Source organism: Rhinatrema bivittatum, chromosome 10, assembly GCF_901001135.1.
Source record: "Rhinatrema bivittatum chromosome 10, aRhiBiv1.1, whole genome shotgun sequence".
Classification (NCBI taxonomy): Eukaryota; Metazoa; Chordata; class Amphibia; order Gymnophiona; family Rhinatrematidae; genus Rhinatrema; species Rhinatrema bivittatum.
The window spans coordinates 47188878-47211829 of record NC_042624.1 but is presented as its reverse complement, the minus strand read 5'-3'; the positions used below and the strand labels follow the sequence as shown (position 1 = coordinate 47211829).

At 42.1% G+C, this 22952-nt stretch overlaps 1 protein-coding gene across 1 annotated transcript in view; it reads left to right on the top strand.

Annotated features, from left to right (window-relative positions):
• Positions 1–20972, top strand: part of COL11A1 (collagen type XI alpha 1 chain) — a 623839-nt gene extending 602867 nt beyond the window's left edge. Inside the window, 3 exon segments of the mRNA XM_029618381.1 lie at positions 4158–4226; positions 9501–9734; positions 19299–20972. Coding sequence (XP_029474241.1) covers positions 4158–4226; positions 9501–9734; positions 19299–19445 — 450 coding nt within the window. The 3' untranslated portion in view covers positions 19446–20972.
• Positions 20973–22952: the final 1980 nt, after the last annotated feature.

Genomic DNA, 22952 nt, shown 5'->3' with positions numbered 1-22952 from the left:
TGAGGCTAAGAGATTACAAAAATAAAATCATCAAAATCAAAGCTCTTAACAATTAAGCAAAAGGTATAACAAGGAGCATATTAAACAAATAACACAAAGGGGAGTGCCCCTTTGTCGCATCCCTTCGGCGCGCGGCGCCTGCTGGCTTGGCGTCTTTCAAACTGCCCGGATCCGTTTGCAGTGATGTCAGGGGAGGGGGCGGGTCTCAGAATCATGGCTTTCCCCACAGAAATCTCTTAGTTTCAAAGGCAGTTTTTTCAATTTTTTTTAGTCTTTTTATCTTGGATGTTAGCTGTTACAAGGTGATCAGCACTGGTGGGTAGCCCTCCCCATCACAAGCGCCTGCTGGCTTGGCGCCTTTCAAACTGCCCGGCTCCATTTGTGATGATGTCAGGGGAGGGGGCGGATCTCAGAATCATGGCTTTCCCCACAGAAATCTCTCCTCAGTTAGCTTCTCTGTGTTTAAAAAAGGTTTGGACAACTTCCTGGAGGAGAAGTCCATAAAAGGAAAATTGGTTCTTACCTGCTAATTTTCATTCCTGTAGTACCACGGAAGAGTCCAGACAGTAGGTTGAGCCTCCTTTTCAGCAGATGGAGACAGAGAAAATCTCAAAGGTCCTATATCAGGACAGTGCTACCCTTGTGTCTCTTCAGTATAAACATTATCAAAGCAAGCAAGAAATATAACTATAATTTTAACCAGAAAAGATCAAGCAAGAAAATATGTAACCTTCAAATTGGAGCTGGAAATTTGAAACAATGCAAAGAACCGCTCTTACAAATAATTGTCAGATACTTCCGGTGCCTTATAGCTCAGGTATGCTTTGCTCTGATAAGCTTAGTAGATACTCACAAGGCCTGTGAATGAAAAAAACTTCGAGCGGTCGTTTCTAAGAACAGTCAGAATGCAATAAGGGTAGGCGTCTGGACTGATCCGTGATACTACAGGAACAAAAATTAGCAGGTAAGAAACAATTTTCCTTTCCCTGTACGTACCCGGGTCAGTCCAGACAGTGGGATGTACCAAAGCTTCCCTAAGTGGGGTGGGACCGAAATAGTCCAGCTCGAAACACCTGTCTGCCGAAGGAACAAAACACTGGTGCTTGTACATCGAGGCGATACTGACGAGCAAAGTTATGAAGAGATTTCCAAGTAGCTGCTCTGCAAATTTCTTGTGGGGAGACCAACTGACTCTCCGCCCAAGAGGTAGCCTATGAACGCAAAGAATGGGCCTTTAAGCCCTCCGGAACCAGCCGGCTGGACAAATATACTCCGAAGCAATCGCCTCTTTTAGCTAGAAAGCGATGGTAGCTTTAGAAGCCTTGTTCCCCTTATTGGGCCCACTCCATAAGACAAAGAGATGATCAGAGACCTGAAACTCATTTGTGACTTCTAAGAATTGCAGTAGTACTCTTTTTACATCAAGGCGCCTTAAGTCTCCGCCGGTGTGCTCATAATGGGGGTCATTTTCAAAGGAGTTATGCATGTAAATGTGACATACTATCGTAGCAATTTTAAAAAGCTATTTACTCGAGTAAAGTGCACTTTCTTGAGTAAATCCTATGGACAATTCAATGGCATATATTGTAGCAATTTTGAAAAGCCCACTTACTTGAGTAAAGTGTATTTACTCGAGCAAAAACCAGTTTTGCTCGAGTAAATGCTTTTGAAAATCTGGCCCAATGGGGTAGATTTTAAAAAGCATTTACTCGAGCAAAACTGTTTTTTTGCTCGAGTAAATACACTTTACTCAAGTAAGTGGGCTTTTCAAAATTGCTACAATATATGCCATTGAATTGTCCATAGGATTTACTCAAGTAAGTGCACTTTACTCGAGTAAATAGCTTTTGAAAATTGCTACGATAGTATGTCACATTTACATGCGTAACTCCTTTGAAAATGACCCCCTATGTCTTCTGGAGAAAAAGCAGGAAGCTCCACTGACTGACTTAAGTGAAAAGAGGACACGACCTTTGGTAAAAAGGATGGTACTGTCTTGAGGGAAACACCTGAATCAGAGAAGCGAAGAAAAGGCTCCCTACAAGACAAGGCTTGGAGCTCGAACACTCTCCTGGCCGAGCAAATAGAGACTAGAAATATCGTCTTGAGAGTCAGGTCCTTGAGCACAGCCTGCCAGAGGGGTTCGAAGGGCGCCCCGCAGAGAACTCGAAGTACAAGATTAAGGTTCCACAATGGACAAGTAGCCCGGACAGGCGGGTTCAAATGATTAGCCCCCTTGAGGAAACGAATGACATCTGGGTGGGCCGCCACTGCATAACCATCAACCTGCCCTAAGAGAGAACTGAGAGCTGAAACTTGTACCCGCAGAAAATTGAAAGACAACCCTTTGGAGAGGCCATTCTCTAGGAAGGAGAGGACCTGGGACGCTGGGGCCTTGCATGCTGGTCGGTACTCCTGATTCAGCACACATAGTCTCAAACACTCTCCATACCCGAATGTAAGCAAGAGAAAGGAGGAAGAAGAACTTCTGCAAAGCAAAAACTGCTACAAAGAAAGGGAACCACAGGTTCAGCTATCTACATCTGCTGGAGACAGAGAAATACTGAAGGGACACAGGGGAAGCACTGTCCTGATATAGGATACCCTTTGAGTTTTTCTCTGTCTCCATCTGCTGGAAAGGAGGCTCAACCCACTGTTTTGACTTATCCGGGTACGTTCAGGGAACTGCTATTAGTCTTGACTTTGGAAATAGCCACTGTTTATTACCGGCATTAGTAGCATGGGATCTATTTAATGTGTGGGTACTTGCCAGGTACTTGCATCTTAGATTGGCCACTATTGGAAACAGGTTGCTGGGCTTGATGGACCCTTGGGCTGACCCAGTTTGGCAACTTCTTATGTTCTTATGATATTCAGCATCATGGCCATGTTCTTTAAAAAAAAAAAAAATAAATAAATCACTAGTTAGCCAGATAAGTCTTATTTGGCTCACTTTAGACTTGCTATTGAGCAGGTCTAACATATCTGGTTAACTTGACTGAATATCAGCACTTATCTGACTAAATTATTTGAATAATTAGCTTCTCCTCAAAATGTCCATTTCCTGCCCACCACTTAGCCAGCTAAGAACTTAGCAGGCTAAGTGGCAGCTGTAAATGCGGCCAGATATTCAGCTGGTGCCATTTAGCTGGATAAATGCAGGTGGGGGAGATGATAGAATCAGAGCATGGACAGAGGGCGGGGCGGGGGGGGGGGGGGACTGGGGGTTTTGGAGTTCCATGACAATGTCCTTTTGAAGCTGTGTTCGCACACAGCCCAAAGCAAGCAGGAGTAGGCTCATCTTTGGCTGGGGTATTTTGTGATTTCAAAATAAATTTGGTGTGCCAGGCAGCTGCAATGTTGCCCATGCCTAAAACCAGGCCTACCTGTGAGTTCTGCCTCTGCAACTTCCGTGACCCCTGACCAAACTGGGGAATGGAAGACCAGCTAGGAATCCAGCTCAGGTCTCTCTGTATGGCAATGATTATCATGAGTGACCCATCCCCTATGCCATGTTTTAAGCAATTATTTTTTTGCTAGTTATTGGCATTATGACTTATTTCTTTGATTTATTTCCTGATTTATTATTTTTTTGCTCATTTTTTAATTTTTGTTTTTGATGTTGCTGTTTGGTAGTTTATAAGAGGTTTTCTAAAATTTCTTAAGAAGTTTAATCCTTCAAAGTTATTTTTCCAATTTTTTTTTAACATTGGATAATTCAGTTTGATTTTTTTTCCCTGGAAAATGACCAGCCATAGCAAACTGGATAGTATTTAATTCATGCTGAACTCAAAATAATTAAACCAGGCCAATATCCTGTCCCACTTGAAAGGAGGCTCAGATTAAGTATCAGTTTACTCAACTGTGACAGTGTGTTCCTTTATGATATTACGATTGTTCAGCTTTGAATTATGATCTTCTAATAGATACACAGCATAGAGTCAAGCAAAACTGTACCTCACCCCTTTGATTTTATATACAGAAAATCTTGATCATTTAATAGGGATCAGATGGTAAACAGTAAAATACTGTTTTTCACTGCAGTGCTTTAGTAATCAGCTTACATTTGTCATCATCTATTCCATTAATTCTTTAAAAATATCCATTATGTAGTTTACAATGTATAATCAATTTATAATTTATAAACTTTTCAATAGGTCAAAATTTCATCGTGGCCAAAAGAAAATCCAGGAACCTGGTTTAGTGAATTTAAAAGAGGTAAACTGGTAAGTAGACAACTGAACAATGAGTCAACCTGATCATAGCACCTAAGGGACATTTTGCTAATTGTATTTCTTAAAATAGATTGCACTAGATTTATTCATCTGGGCCAAAACTGATGCTGTATTGTCATAATACAAAAGGAAAGCGACAAAAGAGGTTATTAATTTTAATGATTCTCATGTTTGCCTAATGTTTGGATGTCAGAAAGGAAAATATTATGCTTATAATAGGCTTTTTCAGTCCCTTATGATTTAAGTGTATTTTTTGCTTTGCTACCATTAGAATCTCAGAGGAGCTGTATGAATGTTTTCAGGTACATTTGGGCTATTGTCTCAAAAGCGTATTAGTCATACAAAAAAGAGTATCAACGACATATATATTTGGTATATCAGGTTTCCATCAGCAAAGAGGATTCACTACATTTTGCTCAGCAAAAGGTTTTTAGTGATAAAATATTTAATTTATAAAGTCCAGTTCCAAGAATTTTAGTCAGGACTGCATATTAATAATAGTAAACTCTGCTTCACCTCTGCAATTATTTCATCATAGTAGTAAATATTTAAAACTGATAGAGGTGTTCAGACTCAAACAATTTATTTCCATTTGTTCATTAATTTTGTAGTCACAATTATTTGTTAGGTTCATCTCTAAAAACAACAACACAAATTGTTTGTTTTTCATTTTATATTAAATTCAAAGGGGGAAGCAATCCAGAGGCCCCATTAATTTCAATATAAAATAAAAATGGGCTGAGACTGGGCCCCATCACCTAGTCCTGGGCCTAAGCTCAGGCCTGATAATGGGGTTAAGGCCTAGGCTCAGGCCCAATGCTGGAGCCCATCCTTCATGTAGACCTGGAACCAACACCATGGCCCAGCTCAAGGCTGGGTCCCATCACCAAGGCCTAGACCCAATGTCTGGGCCAGGCCTTAGGCTGGGTCCCATTGCCAAGGCCCAGGAATAAACCCCGGTCCAATGCCACAGCCCATCTCAAGGCCAGGTCCTATCACCATGGTCCAGACATAAAATGAGACCTGATCCAATGCTTGGTCAAACTCTGGGTCCTATTCCCAAGGCCCAGACCTAAGCCCAAGCCTAATGCAGGGTCTGGCCTGATACTGGGTTCCATCACTGAGAACTTAGCCTAGAATAGGCTCAGGCCAATTCCAGGATCTGGCGTGAGGTAGGTATCATTGCCCAGCACAGGCCCAACACTGGGGACTAGCCCAAGGCAAGATCTTATCACTGAGGTCCAGGACTAGGCCCAGACCCAATGAAAGAGCCTTCACCAAGGCTTAATCCCATTACTGAGGCCAGGACTAAGCCCAGGCCCAGAACAGGACTTCTACTGTCATCTTTCTTTTGTTGATGAGAAATAACACTATCTGCCTGAAGGACATACTACAGTGACATCACTGTGGTGTCTTCCTCCAAAGCGTATGGTGCCATTTTGATGTACGGCTGTTGAAATGTATGGCCATACATCAAAATGGTGCCATTCGCTTGGGAAGAAGTTGCAACAGTGGCATTACTGTGGTATATCCTGTGGACAGACAGTGCCATTTTTTGTCAACAAAAGATAGTAAAAAGTCTGGATCTGGGCATAGGCCTAGGCCTGGACCTGGACCCAGGGATAGGCCTAGGTCTCCATGACAGGACCCAGTCTGAGGCTAGGTCCCAGTGTCTGAGCCTCAGCAACAGGATTTGGTCTTGGACAATTCCCCAGCATCAGAGCTGAGCCTAGGCCTGGACCTCAGTGATAGAATCCAGCCATATGCCAGGTCCCGGTTTCAGAACCAGCCCTAGGTCTGGGCTTCAGTGATTTATTTAAAATTATTTATATACTGTTTAGCAATAAAATATTGAACAAAATGGTTTACAATGTGTAAAAAAACAAAAACAAGAGTAGGAAAAAAATTACATAAATAAAGTTATATAAAAAAAACCCAAACATTTTAAAATAATATTAAAAACTAATTAAAATCAAAGTAAAGGAAATGAAATGTGATAGAATACAAAAATTGCATAATGGTAACAACTGTGTAAAATGTAGTTAAGTTGGGTTTGTGTCGGAGATGGCAAATGCTTTCGAGAAAAGATGTTTTTAATGATTTCTTGAATTATTTGGGGTTAGAGATTTGATAAAGAGGAGTCGATATAGAGTTCGATAATAATGGACCTGCTACTGAAAAAGCTCGTTTCCTTGTGATGTTTAAATGAGCTAGATGTATTGATGGAATGTCTAGTAAATGTTTGTTTAGGGATCTTAAATGTCTGGATGGTTTGTAGATCCAGAGTATGGAACAGAGTCAAATTAAGGATGGGTTATGTAATAGTGAATACAGTATAGACAATATTTTATAGAGTATTCTGAATTTGATGGGTAACCAATGTAGAGAGCATAGCGTTGGGGGTGATATGATTTTTGACAGGTGAAGCTAGTAAGATACGGGCAACAGAATTTTGTATAAGCTGTAAAGGTCAGATTGCAGAGTCAGGAAGTCCAAGTAAAACCCATTACAGTAGCCCAATCCCGAGAAGATTAGGGATTGGAAGCCAGAACGGAAGTCAAAAAGAATAGAAGCGGACATAAGTGTTTTAGTAGATGCAGTTTAAAGAAAGAGTTTTTAACTGTTAAAGAAATGTGTTGTGACATAGACAAATCTGAGTTTAGTAAGACTCTTAGATTTCGGGCATTAGTGAGGATTGGTATGGAAGTGTCATTTAAGAGAAGGTGTTTAGGAGGACCATTTGAAGGGTTGACAATTGAACTTAGAAATAGTATTTCAGTTTTATTGGGGTTTAGTTTTAGACAGCTGTGAGATAACAATCTGTCAATTGTATTTATATATATGTATATATATATAGTAGAGTTTCAGACCAAGAAGATTTGTAAGGGATGAAAAACTGTATATCATCAGAGTACCCTTTAAATTGAACATTCAGAGCAGAAATTATGTGCACAATGAGATTAGGTAAATCTTGAAAAGGATTGGAGAAAATGAAGATCCTTGAGGGACTTCTGAGTGGGCTGTGTAAGGAGCTGAGGAATGTGGACCAATGTTGACCTGATAAGTATGGTTAGATAGATAGCTCTTAAACCATTCAAGTACAGTTGAATTTATTCCTATGGAATGAAGACTGGATAAGAGAATTTGGTGATCTAAGGTGTCAAAAGCAGATGAGATATCTAAGAAAAGTAGTATGAAGTCTGTGTTTGAATCAAAACCACGTAGATAAGTGTCAAAAGAAGATAGAAGTAGCATCTCAGTTGAATGTCCTTTTCGAAAGCTATGTTGACAAGGGTATAATGTGTCATGTTCTGAGAGAAATTCATTTAACTGATGTAGAACGATTGATTCAATGAGTTTGGCTAGAGAGGTGATGGAGGCTATTGGCTGAAGATTGCTGAAGTCCATGAAGTTTTGAGACTTGTTTTTTTATATAGGGAGAACAGATGTTTGTTTAAGTCTTCTGGAGCCTAACCACAGGCCTGCCCTGGTATTGGACCTAGGCATTGCCTGTGCCTTGGTGGTGGAACCTAGCATAACAACTGGACCAGGTCGAGGCTTAGTCCCACTGGAGGACGTTTTTTTTTTTTTTTTTTTAAATATACAAATATGAAAATATTCAAAAATGTATATGTATTTTCATCAGAGGTTATATTTGGTATATTTTATTAATAATGAACTGAAAATGATCTCATTCATCGACCATTTTTAGGGATGTGCTTTTGTTCAAAGCAAATACACGTCCCTAAAAATGAGATACATTTTATTTTATTCTTCAGTAAACACATGATTAGTTTGACCTCTGAAATAAATGGGATGACCTTTTCTTGACAGACAAATTTAAGAGTCAATGTTCTAAAGTGTATTAGTGTTAATATCCATATAGGGATGGTAACTTTATAAAAGAGTGCAGGGGCAGATATATGCATGTGTACATTGGCCTGTTTGTAGGGATGTGGCTATTTATAACTTGCACGTGTATATGTACACATGTTATAAAATAGCCTGATCATGGGCACATGTATGCCAAATTTTAAGTGGGCACACAAATCCCACTTCTGCATAAGTTGGGAGATTTTAGAAGGGGCATGCACCGACATCATTACAAGTTCGTTCACCAGTTTGCCAACCAGTTTGCCCAGTTAACAGCTATATCCTCCAGAACCCCTGGTTTAATAACCTGTACTCCCCCCAGTTACCTCGGACTCTTTAAACCCCTCATAAATGGCTCAATCTTTTTTTCTGTAACTTACTATAGCAGAAATAAAGTTATGCAGCAGGGGACCTTGGTGGACCTCACATAGGCCATGCCCCTCCCCTTTTTTGAAAAGTTGTGAAATGTACGCACTGTGGCATTTATACATGTTTTTGGGCACTTTTACAGTTTGTATGTATGAGCTTGACTTATTCATGCGTCTCCTAATTAATGTGTATGCTAGGCTTTTAAAATTTAGTGCAAACAGTGGCTAACAACCATGCATGAAGCATGTTCACTGCACTATTTGAATACATGCTACATTAGCACTAATTCCTCAATGGTGGTGGTAGGTGGGTGAATTTGGAAGGGTCTTAAGGTCCCAGATTTCTTTAGGTAAAAGGTAGGGTGTAGCAGAGTAGACCTAAATCGGTAGCCCCCTTTATCCCTATATATTATTTTGTTCTCTACAACCCATGCTAAACAGGCCCTTATCTCCAATTCACTCAACGATGGCTGCACAGGTTAATGCAGACTGTTGCAACATTACAATGACCATATCCTATTTACTGCAATAATTTTAAGATGACAGCTTTTTACATCTCTTTAGGGGTCTTTATTTTGTATATGACATGTTAAATGGTGGATTAATATGGGCATTACAAACAGCAGATATTGCATAGTTCCCTTATTTTGCTGAATACAATATGGGTTTGATCTAACTAAAATATATATACTTTTAGAATCTACAGTGCTTCAGTTAAGTAGCATGAAATGTATTTTCATATTGTGTACAGTTTTATATTCTATTGATGGTTTCTTATATTTAACAATAGTTGTACATGAAGTATATGTATATTTATATATTACTTTTTTCTAGAGATTCACAATGTAACTTTTAGGCTGAAATCTGCTAGCAGATAGAGTAACAAATTGTAATGTGTCTGAAGTTGATTTCATATCAAGGCAATGCAGAGCTTTTAATATGATTGTGTCAACAGCAATCATTGTTTTCAGATGAAAAAAAAAATAGAAAGAACTGAATATTTCTATGCTTATTTTATTTTCAGCTTTCATATGTAGATGCTGAAAGCAATTCGATTAATATGGTTCAAATGACATTCCTTAAACTACTGAGCGCCTCTGCCAGACAAAATTTCACTTACAACTGCCACCAATCAGTAGCTTGGCATGATGTATCATCTGACAGCTATGACAAAGCATTGAGGTTCCTAGGATCAAATGATGAAGAAATGTCTTATGACAACAGTCCCTACATCAAAGCCCTCCATGATGGTTGTGCAGTAAGTATAGATTCAGAATAATGTATCTTCACTTTAATATGACAGATCAGCTTAGTATTCATATTCACTCTTATGCTATTCTCCCACTTTCAAAGGACTTATTTAAAAAAATGTGTTTATATTTTTTATTATCATACCTTTTTATTTCTGTTTGTGATATGGTACAATAAACACTTTAAAACCGGATTTGCTAATCTCTTTTTCCCCATAGACATTGCATAGGAAAAATGCCTTAGTAAATCAGGTAGTAAGAAAGAAATTAGTAAAAAAAAAAAAAAAAAACCCAACAACAACAACAAAACCCCCACAAAACTGCAACTGAATAAATATCAGCCCACCACAAAGAAGAAATGAAAGCCTGAAATTATGCTGAATGGTGCTTAAACTATAAATTCCTATCCAACTAGAACTGGAAACATTAATAATTAGTAAAATGCAAACCTTGACCTTAAAAGAACTTGCCTTGAGAATTTATGCCTTATTTCTGAAATATTGTTGTATGACACTTCAAAAGCAAGATAGAATAAGAGAAAGTATGTCATAAATATACATTAGGAATACATAAAATGAACATATACAAATATCGTCTGTCTTGCACATAGTGAAAACCCAGTACCAGCTCAGCTGCATACTGATGAGCTAATAATAATTTCCAAAATGCAGGCTATGTGTGTTTATATTAACAGAATTTTTTATAAACAGGCAAATAAATGATAATTATCTTCCCTGAAGAAAGTCATAATGGGGCAATATATATATATATACTGGTCATATTGCCTGAAGTACTAAGTTAACAGGGTCATTTATCATTTTGCGTTAGGGCCTTAACGCATGTGGTAAATAGTATGCACACTAATATGCAAATGTCACATTAGATATACAAGTGGGAGGAGTTTGGGGAGAGTTAATGGTAATGAGCAGCTCCTAATATCATAGAGTAACAAACAGCAATGTGGGTTTTAACACCAGAAATAACTACACCTTTTTTCTGTGCATTGTGCCTGCATTAATGACTGAAACTTTTTTTTTTTTTTTTAGCACAAATGCCATTCAGGTGAGAAAGAGAGTGAGAGAGAGAGAGAGAGAACCTCTGTAGAGACTAATTTGTAACTTTATACCACTGTAAGTGGGGGCACTTTTAACTTGGGGTGGGGTAGTTTTAGAAGAACAGTTTTACATACACAGTCAGAGGTATGAACAGCAAAATTGATATCACTGAAGATTTTCTGTCATTTGGAGCAATAAAAGCTAAAAGAGGAGTTGATTTGTACAATGTACTCTCTAACTAGCTTGATTGAAGCTGTTCGTACCTCTGACTGTGTATGTAAAACTGCCCTCCCAAACCTACCCTACACCCCAAACCCCACCCTGAGTTAAAATGCCTCCTCTTATAGTGGCATAAATTGTAAAGTTACATATTGTTCTCTACATTGTCTCTCTCTCTCTCCCTCTCTATTACAGCATTTGTGATAAAAACCTTTTTGGTCAGTAACGCGCCTGCAGTGGATTAATCAGCATGTAATGTGAAAATTTATCACAGCTTGCGGAAATTACTTGTGCGATGCAGGAGCAGGCAAATTAGCCTACTATGCTCCCTTTTTTACCTCGGGCAATATTTTTGCTGTATTTATAGCTTTTTGATTAATCTAGGTTTAAGACTGTTAACAAGAGTCTGCTTTCTGTTCCTATATAAAAGTGTGCTGAAAACATGCAGAAGTTTAATTGTAACACCACATTGACTCTTGCTTCCTACTTGACATATCAGCTTCAAAGAGGGAAGTGATTTATGTTCTCCTAGGACAAGCAGGTTGGTAGTCCTCACAGATGGGTGATATCATCATATGGAGCCTGGCAGGGAAAATTTTTGTGAAAGTTTCTAGAAGCTTTGACCAGCACACTAAGCATGCCAAGCATGCCACTATCTGCACGTCCACACGAGGTCCCCCTTCAGTCTCTCTTTTTTCATAGTACAGTTGCCTCACGGTTTGTAGAGCTCTGCTTCATTCTTTTTTTTTGTGCTTCAATTTGGGAATGTTTCCCCGTTCCATTGATGGGTCCCCTTCACGGTCAATGCCTCTCCTCAGTATGGTAGGTAACAGCATTTTTCCTCCTTTTCTCGGGCGATTCCCGGAGTCCCACTTCTCTGTGGCCCTTTTCTCATCGACCACGTGCCGGTTGTTTTTCACGGTGTCGTCCAGTTTTCGTCAGTGCCTCCAGTGCCTGTGGACCATGTCCGCATGAGGTTGGCATCCTCTGCCTGGGGGCCTCGCACGATGTCTGAGGGTATCAGCTATGTGATCAGATGACCTCCAAGGGCCATCGTGCTCATCTCGATAAAATGGAGAAAATTTCGGTCCTAAAAAGTCGACTCCATCGACACCCATGTCAGAGTCTCTGACATCCAGGGGTCGAGGGGAGCCGCTCGATACTCTTCCCCTCGCCAACCCCCAACTACATCTTCTAAAGACTGAGAGAGTGGTGATCGGTCCTCCATGATCTCACCAGTTTCCAGGACATCAGGATCCTCCGCTTCCTTGGCACCAGGGAAAGACCGGGCTGAGCACTGTGTGAGATCTTGCAAGCTTCAACACCAGTCGCCGTCAATGCATGGCTCCATTTCCGGTGCAGTGCCAGTGGCTGCAGCACCACCACCAAAGTGACTGCATCATATGAAGACCCCATCCTCCGATAAACCCGGGAGTCCCAGGCATTCCCCACCAATATAGGTGCCTGGCACTGTGCCTCCTCAGAGAACCAAGGAAAAACCGGTGACACCTCTTCCCCCTCCCTCAGTCCTGGCCTCATCGGACTTTCAGGAGGAGTTGGACTGCAGGGTGTGGAGTGCAGTGCTCCGAGCTCTATGGAGCATTGAGTCGCCCCACCACTGGTCCCCATGCTGGTGCTGGAGCTTCCGTTGTCTATCTTGGTGCCCCTGCTCGAGTGTATGAATATCCTCCTCAGTGCCCTCCTGATGCAACCAGTGCCCAAGGGACCTACAGTGCCCTTGGTGCCTTTGAGACCCTCAGAGCCCAGGGCCAGGGATTTCCTCAGGCATCACTTGCATAGGTCCCGCGATGGCCTCAATGAGAAGACCCTTACGACCTGTGGGGTGACGACTCTTCAGAGTCTTTGTCTGAAATCTCATATGACCCCCTTGCAGAGCATTCCTCACTGAAGGAAAGACGTTGGTCCCCCATGGAGTACCTCTCCTTTGCGGGGTTCGTTAGGGCCATGGCTGAAGCTATCCCCTTCCAGCTTCTAACGGAGGAAGATGCGCGATATAAGATGTGGAGGTACTCCAACTTGTGGACGCTCCTAAGGAGATAATGGCTGTCCACATTCATGACATCTGTAAGGAGCTGATCCTTCGAATGTGGGAACACCCGATCTCCATCTCTCCAGTGAATAGGAAGGTGGATGCGACCTACCTGGTGCAGCAAGCATTAGGGTTTGAAAGGTGGCATCCCTCTCACCAGTCTGTAGTTGTGGAGTCCACTCTCAAAAAGATCATGCACTCCCACTCTCATGTCTCTGCCCCTCTGGGGTGGGAGCATAGGGAACTGGATACCTTGGAAAGGAAGGTTTTTGAGGGCACTATGCTCATCACCCGTATCACCTCCTACCAGTTGTACATGACCCAGTACAACTGAAACCTGTGGAAACAGGTCCAGGAAATCGCAGAAAGCCTATTCCAGCAGCAATAGCAGTCATTTTCTGCCATTGTCCAGTTGGGTCTGGAAGCCGGGAAACATGAGGTGAGGTCCATCTATGATGTTTTTGAGACTGCAGCCCGGGTGGCTGCCATGGGCATTGGCACCCATAGGATGACCTGGCTATGGGCTTTCAACTTCCATCTAGAGGTGCAGGAGAAGCTGGCTGACTTCCCATGTTCAGGCGATAACCTTTTTGAGGATAAGGTCAGAGATGCGATAGATCAGTTGAAAGATCACCACAAAACCCTCCAACAGCTCTCCTCTAGTGCTTCAGACCTACCCTCCTCTGCCAGGAAATCTTCCAGGCCTAGCTCCAGGAAGTCCTTTTACCGGCAGTGTAAGTATTAACCCCCCCCACCACCACCACCTCTAGGACTCATACACCCCATGCTAGCCTAAGAGGGCATTCCTGTCAATAGTGTGCACCTAGGCCCCAGCTGGCCCCTCAACAGACCCGGCTATGGGCTTTTGACTGCAGTGAGGGAGCACGGGTCAACAGGACATACATCTGATACTGGATCCCCCAGTGGGAGGCAGACTTCTTTACTTTGCCCACCACTAGGGAGCCATCACGTTGGACCAATGGGTCCTTACCATAGTTCATCAGGGGTACCGTCTGAATTTCAGAAGGGTTCCAGAGAACTCACTCCCATGTCCATCAGGTCATACTTTGGACAGTACCATTCACCCTTCTCATGGCAGAAGCCTGATCCTCACTCTCAGCAGGGCCAGGGGTTCTATTCAAGGTATTTCCTCATACCGAAGAGAAATGAGGGTTTGCGCCTCATTATCAACCTCAGAGCATTAAACAAATTTCTTGCAAGAGAAAAGTTCAAGATGGTTTCTCTGGGCACTGTGATTCCCCTCCTCAAAAGTGGAGACTGGCTCTGCTCTCTCAATCTCATGGATGCCTATGCCCACATAGCCATCTTCCCCAGCCACAGGAAGTATCTTCTCTTTGTGATGGGGAAGACTCACTACCAGAACAAGATGGTACCTTTTGGTTTGGCCTCAGCCCCTTGCATCTTTACCAAGTGCCTGGCAGTGGTGACTGCACATCTCAGGCACTGTGCGGTGCACATCTTCCCTTACCTGGATGACTGGTTGGTCAAAAGCAACTCACACACAGGTGGATGAGATGCTTTAGCCCTGGCCATGCAGGCGCTGCAGTCCTTGGGATTTGTTATCAACTTCCCAAAGTCTCACCTCTGCTGTCTCCCCAGCTGGACTTCATAGGAGCCAGGCTGGACATGGTGCAGGAGAAAGCATTCTTGCCCCACGATTGGGCTCTTGCCCTCGCTTCACTGGCAACCTTCATGCGCAGCTATCAGCATGTCAGTATCCACCTTCCGCTTCACTTGTTGGACCACATGGCAGCCTCGGTCCATGTTACCCAGCTAGCCTACCTTTGGATGTGCAGGGTGCAATGGACATTGCGGTCCCAATGGCAGCAGGCATCCCAGGACCTCGAGGCCCATGTCACCATCACACCACCTCTGAGGATCTCTCTGTCCTGGTAGGAGAGAATCTCCAATTTGGAGCAGGGGATCCCCTTTCAAGCCATCCTGCCCCAAGTAGTCCTTACTACTAATACCTCTCCTCAGAGCTGGGGAACCTATGTGGATAGCCTCCACAAGCAAGGTCAATAGACTGCTCAGGAAGCTCTCTGCCAGATAAACTTCTTAGAGCTTCGGGCAGTTCATCACACCCTCTGAACATTCCGAGACTGGTTGTCACACAAGGAAGTCCTGGTTCAGATGGATAACCAGGTTGTGATGTAGTATATCAACAAACAGGGAGGCACGGGGTCGTTCCTCCTCTATCAGGAGGCAGTGCAGCTCTGGTCCTGGGCCCTGTCGCAGGAGATGTCACTGCGGGTGATGTAACTACTTGGGACTATAAATGTGCTGGTGGACTGTCTAAGCTGCTCTTTTCAGCGGCAAGAGTGGTCCCTGAATCCAATGGTGGTGGCCCAGATTTTCCACAGATGGGGAACCCCATATGTAGACCTTTTCACCTCCCCATACAACTGCAAAGAGAGCAACTTTTGCTCCCTGTTCGCATGGAATGGTCATCCGGCGTCCGATGCCTTCTCCCTTCACTGGGGGAAGGGCCTCCTATAAGTGTTCCCTCCTCTCCCGCTCCTCTTCAAGACTCTTCTGAAACCTCAACAGGACCAGGAGACCATGGTACTCATGGCACCCTACTGGCCACGGCAGGTCTGGTTCCCTCTTCTTCGAGATCTGTCAATCAGGGATCCCATCAGGCTAGGGACCACGCCCGATCTGATCACTCAGAAGCAGGGCACATTGCACCATCTGAACCTTCGGGCATTGGCCTTGATGGCGTGAATGTGGAGCACCTAGACCTTCAGCCCCTGTACCTCTTGGAAGATGTCTACCAGGTGCTAGTGGCTGCTAGAAAGCCTTCCACCAGGAAGTCTTGCAGGTGAAAATGGGAGAGGTTCTCCACCTGGTGTGCGGGGTATGACTTAAATCCATTCACTTGCCCCCTTCCCAAGTTCTTGGACTATTTGTGGCACCTTTCTGAGTCTGAGCTTCAGACTAGCTTAGTCAGAATTCATCTCAGTGCCGTCAGTGCATACCATCGGGGTGTTGCTGGCACTCCCATCTCGGCACAGCCTTTAGTGGGTCACTTTATGAGGGTTTTGATTCAACTAAAGCCCGCTCTTCAGCCTCCTGTTGGGTCCTGGGATCTCAACGTTGTCCTAGCATGGCTCATGCATCCTCCCTTTGAGCTTCTGCGCTCCTGCAACCTGAAGTTCCTTACCTGGAAGGTTATATTACTAGTGGCGATCACTTCAGCTCATAGAGTCAGTGTGCTTCAGGCCTTGGCCACGTATCTGCCATACACAAAGTTTTTTCATGATCGTGTGGTCCTGCAGAGGCACCCTAAGATCCTGCCTAAGGTTATGACTGACTTTCACATCAATCAGTCCGCTGTTTTGCCCACCTTCTTTCTGAAGCCTCATTTCCATCCAGGCGAACAGGCTCTTCATACTTTGGATTGCAAAAGGGCTTTAGCTTTCTATTTGAAATGCACAGCAGCTTACAAGCAATCTACTCAGCTCTTTTTGTCTTTCAACAACAACAGGCTGGGAGTTGCGGTGGGTAAAACAGATTATATTTAATTGGCTGGCAGTCTGCATTGCCTTCTGCTATGCACAAGTGGGGCTTCAGCTTGGAGGCCGAATCAAAGCTCACTTTGTGAGGGCCATGGCGGCATCAGTAGCCCACCTGTGAGCGGTTCCCATCACCAACATTTGCTAAACAGCGACATGGAGTTCCCTGCACATATTTGCTGCCACTACTGTTTGGACAAGGATGGTTGACAAACAGTGCCCTTATCCAATCTGTCCTCCGCAATCTCTTCTAGGTTTAGACCCAACTCTTCCTACTTGAGGCCTATAATTGGAACCAGGCTGTCCCCTGCTGAACTTCAGCACTGCAGTTGTTGTGCCCATTTGACACCTTGTTCGGTAACTACTGGTCTTAGTTGTTGCCGGGAGCATCCTGGAGCTCGGTATTCACCCATCTGAGAGGACTACCATCCTGCTTGTCCTAGGAGAAAGCACAGTTGCTTACCTGTAACAGGTGTTCTCCTATGACAGCAGGATATTAGCCCTCAGAAAGCCCACCTGCTATCCTGCGGAGTTGGGTCATCATGCGTTTTGTTATTTTATATTTTTCACTCATTTTTTTTGCTATGTTACAAGACTGAAGGGGGACCTCGCATGCAGGCGTGGTTAGTGGCATGCTGGGCATGCTCAGTGTGGTTGTCAAAGCTTCTAGAAACTTTGACAAAAGTTTTCCATGCCAGGCTCCATCTGATGATGTCACCCATCTGTAAGGACTAACATCCTGCTGACCTAGGAGAACAGCTGTTACAGATAAGCAACTGCACTTTCTTCCATCACAAGTCTGATGGAAGAGAATAAAAAGTCTTTGTTGTAACTTTGAGAATCTGGTTGGCCTCCTACAACTCCTTATCCTATCAGTTCAGTTTCCAAGGGGAATAATATTATTCTGGTGCTGCAAAGTGTATATAACATATTGTCAATTGAATGAACTTACCTGTAGCTAAACATATTTTAGTATTATTTAATAGACAACAATTATTGGTATTTGTTTCCATAGTCTTTCCTTTTTAAATTAAAGTATTTTTCTGCAGTAATTTAAGATTGCTATTCCATTGATAGATTAACATAATTAGGTGCATCAGAGCACACACAAAAAGGGTTTCTGATGATCTTTGAAATCACGAAATCAATTGTTGAACGTTTGGAAATTGTTTATATTCATAACATACAAATGGACTATAATGGAAACATGAATGTATGTTTATAAATGACAAATCGTAATCACTATCCAATTTTTGATGCCTTCTTATTTATGCAATCAGCAGTCAGCATTAGGGATGTGAATCGGGTGATCGATCGTCTTAACGATCGATTTTGGCTTGGTGGGGGAGGGAAATCTGATCGTCATGGTTTTTGGTTTTTTTAAATCGTAAAAAATCGTAAATCGGGGGAGGGCGGGAAAACCAGCACCCTAAAACCCACCCCAACCCTTTAAAATTACCTGGGGTCCAGTGGGGGGGGGGGGGGGGTCCTGGCGCGATCTCACGCTCTCGGGCCACGGCTGCGTTAAAAGAAATGGCGCCGGTGGCCCTTTGCCCTTACCATATGACAGGGCAAAGGTACCGCAGGCGCCATTTTGGTTCCTGTCACCCAACGTCACGAGTGCAGGAGATCGCTCCCGGATGCCCGCTGGACCCCCAGGAACTTTTGGCCAGCTTGGGGGGCCTCCTGACCCCCACAAGACTTGCCAAAAGTCCAGCGGGGTCCGGAAGCAACCTCCTGCACGCGGGCCGTATTGCCAATATGCAAAATGGCGCCGGCGCTACTTTGCCCTCACTATGTCGACATAGTGAGGGAAAAAGTAGTGCCGGTCGTATTGCCAATATGCAAAATGGCGCCGGCGCTACTTTTGCCCTCACTATGTCGACATAGTGAGGGAAAAAGTAGTGCCGGTCGTATTGCCAATATGCAAAATGGCGCCGGCGCTACTTTTGCCCTCACTATGTCGACATAGTGAGGGCAAAAGTAGCGCCGGCGCCATTTTGCATATTGGCAATACGGCCCGCGTGCAGGAGGTTGCTTCCGGACCCCGCTGGACTTTTGGCAAGTCTTGTGGGGGTCAGGAGGCCCCCCAAGCTGGCCAAAAGTTCCTGGGGGTCCAGCGGGCGTCCGGGAGCGATCTCCTGCACTCGTGACGTTGGGTGACAGGAACCAAAATGGCGCCTGCGGTACCTTTGCCCTGTCATATGGTAAGGGCAAAGGGCCACCGGCGCCATTTCTTTTAACGCAGCCGTGGCCCGAGAGCGTGAGATCGCGCCAGGACCCCCCCCCCCCACTGGACCCCAGGTAATTTAAAACATTTTGGGGTGCTTCAGGAGGGTGGGGGATTTATTTTAAAGGGTCGGGGTGGGTTTTAGGGTGCCGGTTTTCCCGCCCTCCCCCCTCCCCCGATTTACGATTTTTTGATGATAAATCGGGGGAATTGTTATTGTATCGCGGCTCTAACGATTTTTGACGATTTAAAATATATCTGACGATGGTTTTAAATCGTCAAAAAACGATTCACATCCCTAGTCAGCATGGAATGATTCAAAGCTTAGGAATGCACAGATTTAACAAAATATTTCATGATGTACTGTAATGGTTTGACTATATATTAGTGAAAAACTGGCAGTTCATGGTATTATGTTTTTAACAGAAAGATGCTTTATAGTTCAGCTTTTGATATGTATCTTTTATTTCTTTTTACAGCTGAAAAAAGGATATGCAAGGACTGTGGTTGAAATCAACACGCTAAAATTAGATCAGTTGCCTATTGTTGATGTGATGATTAGTGACTTTGGAGACCAGAACCAGAAATTTGGTTTTGAAGTTGGCCCTGCTTGCTTCATGGGTTAAAATTAAGGCAAAGAGCAGATCCACAAACTAGCTGCACCTTGGTGCCATCAACTCACTTCATGCCACATGCAAGTTTTGAATAAGGATGGTGTAGAAAATGTCTTGCTGTATATGTATATGTTATCTATAAAATACTTTTTGCCCTTGTAGGGCCAGAATCACATGACTTAAACTTATTTGTCAAATTATGAAGGACATAAGATGCTGTGGTAGAGACAGACAAGATAGGTTTAATGTTATGATCACCCCTCCTTGGGATTCCTGTCGTGCTGTATGAAATGAATGTCATGGTGCTCCTTCCAACACAACAAAGAGGTGCTAAAAAGTGTGTTTAATAAAGTGTAATTATTCTTTGTACTATACAGTTATTTCTGTGTCTGTTTGCAAAACTTGCATGCATTTCTGACTTGCATTTGACTCTTTATAATAATTGCAAATTGTTTTGACAATGAACATTATGTATGTATTATGAAAGAAATAAATTGTAATGTCTAGTGAATCCAATTCAGATTTCTTGATTCTAATAAACTTTCTTTGTATATATTGATGTTGAAGAGCTCTGTTATTTGCATTCACCAAAAAAAACCTTCAGGTGATAAAACTGGAAGACCTTCAGGAGCATATTCAAAGCAACTTTACCCTTGTGTTGATTTGTGAACAAATGAAACATCTATTAAGGTGCAATATTCAATGGTGCTATACCTTGTACTTTGATTGCAGAATTTCTTAACATATCTGTATATACTTATAAAAAAAACAAGATTGTATTTTTGGGAGGGAGGATATGTATGAATTATCAAATCTTTATGTGTAAGAAATCTGATTGTGTGAAGTTGGTGCTGAGATATAGAGTTGTCCCATTTTTTGTATCTATTTTAATTTGCTTTACATGTGCATTTTTGATCCATATAATTATTAAAACTGGATTCTAAACAATTATTTATGGATTTGTGCAGTATTTACTTCAATTGTGTATTAGCAATTTCCTGAACTGAAATCTAGTTTCCATTTGATAAGCCATTATATTTTTGTCTAGTTCATTGATATAACTTCTTATAATTTAAGGAAAAAATAAAGATATGTCTAGGTCATGTGATTCTACCTCATTGCTAATCAACATATGAGGAAACTGCTATCTACAAAGCTTGTTTTCTGCCCCCAGCCTATTATAATTCCCAGTCTAAAGCTCATTGAAATCTAGTGCGGTCTTCTCTCTAAACCATTTTTATCTCAGCTAGTTGGAAGTGGTAACATTTTAAATCTACAACACAATTCCATTGTAATTATTTTTCTTAATATCTGTAAGACTTGAAATAAATGTTTGTTGCTTTTTTCATAGATAAGCTGTTAAGTTAATTGGTATCATAGTCCACTGTCCCATTTTTGACTGGGATTTCATTATGAAAAAAAATACCTGTAAAATTTGGATACAAAGTGAATGTTTATTGTTGAGAATTCCCTTTATTTTTTAACCAAAGTCTATAATTGTCACCTCAAGAGGAAATACAAATGTTATCAATAAAATAAAGTCTGTCTACATGGACTTGTCATTTATGTTTTTTCATATACAAGAAAAATGATTTTGGAGTCTTGGATGTGATGTTTCAGGTTTTCAGAATAGGCAGAACTAAGTAAAGCTACATGGTCATGTGCACAACTGTGCAATTCAAACTGGAAACCCAGTCATAGGAGAAAAGAAGAAATGGAAGTGAAACACACACATTGGGCTTTGTTATATTCACCTATCCATGAGTTCTATACTGATGGTCACTGAAAAGTTTCACAAAATGAATATCGTGAAATTTTATAGGAGAACTGATTTAAGCATATCCCCTTTTTTTGTTTGATGATCCAGGACTTAAAAGTAACTTGTTTATTTTTTCTTTGTTTAATTTATTAATCAACTTATCTTAGTATACAGCTCAACCAATTTACTATGCAGAATAGAAAGGCATACAATAAAATAAATCCTTAAAATCAACATGATATAAACCCTCTATCCCTCCTGCTTCTTGCTATCAACTTCCCCATCAACATCAACCAAAATTAAAAAACTAGCGTAACAATCCTCATCCCATAAAACATCCCACTTCTTACTCAACAAGAGCCCTTTCATAATCTCCTCGCCCTGTATTACCTAAAAAATTAATTTAGCCACACATATAATATCACCACTATAAGGGAAGAGAACCCAATTCAATTGGAATAAAGATTCAGGAATATAATTTACTTAATAACCAAGTTTTTCTGCCCTGCATGAAAATTAAATTCTTCTGTAAATGTAAGTCATCAGGAAGGCTGTTCCAAAGCTTGGGGCAATTATAGAGAAAACATGTTCTGCTGTTCTAGTCAAAAGTTTTTTTTAGGCAACCCAGAATAACCAAAATCCCCTCTGAGTAGACTGAAGCTGAAAATAGTCAAAGTAATAACTTTAAATATGATTCTAGCTTGAATAGGCAGTCAGTGTAACTGTTAAGCAGTCAAGAACTGGCATCTCTGGCCTTTGAGTCTGCTAGAATTCTAATTTCTGTATTTTTAATAGCTTGAAATAACTTTATATATTTTTCTGGTAGTCCAATCAAAATTGCATTGCAGTAATCTAGTTTAGGAATATGGAGTGCAAAGGAAGCTTTATTCAAGTCAGAGGTTACTAAGTAAGGATGAAGTTATTAAATCATCCTCACAGTACCATACGCACACTTGGTCACAGAAGTAATGTGAGTAGCAATGGTCAAATTAGTATGCGATATGCCATCCAAATTGTTACTGGCAGATTTTAAAAGTGCTATGCGTGTCAAAGTTGGGAGATATGCATGTGATTCGGCCTAGAGCATGCCGCACAAATTTTAAAAATTGTGCATCTCCTGGTACGCGCCCAAATTACACAGTTCAAAAAAGGTGTGTGGAGTGGGAAAGTCATGGGCAGGCTGAGTCTGTAACATGAAGTCTGTGCATATGTATTTACATGCACAAGCGAGCGCTGGAGTCCCCTACCGTGGAACTTTACTTCCACTATGGACGGCATGTAAGTAATAAAATAACAAAAACTAGGCTAGTCAGTGGGGTTTTAAGGGTCGGGGCTAATAAGGTAAAAGAGAGACAGGTTAGCTAGGGGGTTTAGGAAGTCTTCCTTACTGGGGTGAACTGGGAATGAACTGGGTAAAGGTAATTGTGTCGGCACACGTATTTACTAAAATCCCACCCACTTATGCACTCGAGGTGGCATTTGTGGCAATATAAAGTCATGCACACATGTGCGCATGTACAGCTGATTTTATAACATATACGCGCGTATATGTATGTATGCTATAAAAATCGCATCCACGTGAGCGAGCCAGCAAACACGCGCACACATGGCATGCATGCAGGTCCTAAAATTCCCCTCTTAGCCATCTGCAAAAAGATAGCATTTCAAACCTAAGACTGAAAAATTTCAAAAAGAAATTAAAAAGAAATAGTGAAGATAGAGATTGCTGGAGAATGCCACAAAAGAAATTTCAAGGGTCA